Source organism: Sparus aurata, chromosome 9 (genome assembly GCF_900880675.1).
Source record: "Sparus aurata chromosome 9, fSpaAur1.1, whole genome shotgun sequence".
Lineage (NCBI taxonomy): Eukaryota > Metazoa > Chordata > Actinopteri > Spariformes > Sparidae > Sparus > Sparus aurata.
Window position 1 is genome coordinate 25,062,531 of NC_044195.1, and position 2,052 is coordinate 25,064,582.

General features: G+C 36.0%; 1 protein-coding gene across 1 annotated transcript; it reads left to right on the plus strand.

The window, feature by feature from the left end:
- Window positions 1-392: 392 nt before the first annotated feature.
- Window positions 393-1,319, plus strand: LOC115588579 (olfactory receptor 4P4-like). Its single transcript, XM_030429252.1, has one exon. It carries the CDS (start codon window positions 393-395, stop codon window positions 1,317-1,319), a length of 927 nt encoding a protein of 308 aa, XP_030285112.1.
- Window positions 1,320-2,052: the final 733 nt, after the last annotated feature.

Consider the following 2,052-nt stretch of genomic DNA (forward strand, 5'->3'; position numbering starts at 1 on the left):
TTTATCTGTGGATTATTCTGTCTCCTCGATGGAGTCCAAAGAAGAGGTTGTGGTTACAGCTGTCCAGCACCATAGCACCTACCCAAATCTGCGACTGACCAGCCAGAACTCTGTACTGTACTGCACTGTTATTTTTGCAGTTTGATCGACTTTCTCTGACGTCACCTAACCAGTTCAGCCCGCTGCCTCTGTTGGATTGTTTGAATTCCCATTTACACCTGCTCTTTATCTGTCACTGAAAGGATATAAACTATTATGAGTGGTGCAGGTTGGGCTGAAGACAGACACAGCGCTGGATGTCCTTTTTAGTAGGGTTTGCAGATGCAATATCTTTTCTATATGTGTTTGAAAATCAGATTTAGAATTATATAGGAAACAGAACAATGTTGAGTATGATGGATAATGTTTCAGAAACTACAATGTTTACTCTGTCAGGATTAAGTGGGACAACAAACTACAGGCACACTCTCTTTGCTCTCACTTTACTGTGTTACTGTGTGATTTGGCTGGTAAATTTGACCATTATTGTGACGATCGTTGCGGATAAAAACCTTCATCAGCCCATGTATATCTTCCTCTGTAACCTGTGTATCAATGGACTTTATGGGACTGCAGGTTTTTACCCCAAATTCCTGATTGATCTTCTGTCTACCATTCATGTTATCTCATATGCTGGATGCCTTCTGCAGGGTTTTGTGTTGCACTCTTCAGCCTGTACTGATTTCTCTATCCTCATGGTAATGGCCTATGACAGATATGTGGCTATATGTCAACCTCTGGTGTACCACTCTCTGATGACTACACAAAGAGTTTGTGTGTTTGTGTTTTTTGCTTGGCTTATACCCTTTTATTTGGTGTTCTTAGGCTCAATAACAACATTAAGATTGAGTTTATGTGGCTCACACATACCAAAAATCTACTGCATTAATCACTTAGTTGGTCAACTGTCTTGTTCTGCCTCCATAGCACACGTTATTATTCCAGCTTTTAATTATACTTTTTATGTTTTACATATCATGTTCATTGTTTGGTCTTATATGTATCTACTCAAAAAATGTCAATTTTCCAGTGAGAATAGAAGCAAGTTTATGCAAACATGTCTGCCACATTTATTTTGTTTAATTACTGTTGTGGTATCTTTACTTTTTGATTTGTTGTACATGCGATTTGGCTCAAAAAAGTTACCACAAGGTGTCAACAATTTTATGTCAATGGAATTTCTCATCATTCCTCCAATCATCAATCCGCTCATCTATGGTTTCAAATTGACAAAAATAAAAAACAGAATTATGCAGTTCTTGTGTGGCAAACGTCTCTAGATTAGTATGTCATCCACTGTATTTATTTAGTGTGTAGGTAATGTTCGTTTATGATACTACAAAATCAATGTCATAGATATTTATCATATTCATGTTTTTCAATATCAGATAATTATTTTATCTCTACTGTAGCTTTTTGCAATCTGAAACACAGAAAGCTGAATGCAGCATTGCGGAAAAATTCAGTGTCGTTAAATAAGAAACAAGAGCGCTTTGTTCACATGTAATATGAATGACCATCACCAATAAATATGTTTCTCATTCCAATATGCTTTTAAATTTACATAAAAGTGTCTGATTGTAGCTCAGGCTTCAGCACCTCAGCTTGAAAATCTCCCATCAACGGGCTGACATACAGTCTGTTTTGCCCTATGATGACTGTGTGAAATGTTGGGGGAAATACTATCTGAGTACAGGGAACTTTAAAAGGACACTTTCATACATTTGAATGCAGGTAACTCTCTTTCAAATGAACCCCTGAATATTAATGTTATTTAACTTCACAGGTCTTTGAAATGGCCATGATGTTAAATATGAGTCTGGTGTGTGCTGTGTTTTTCACACATTATATCATTTTTGGGATACCAGGTTCATATTCTATACTAACACCTAAATTTCATTGCCATTTTTACATATACAACTTTATCAGATTTTAATACATAATTCACGTTTTGTTGTTTGTATTTATTGCCTTACTGCAAAGTGTCTCATTCACTTTATTTTTTATAAATTG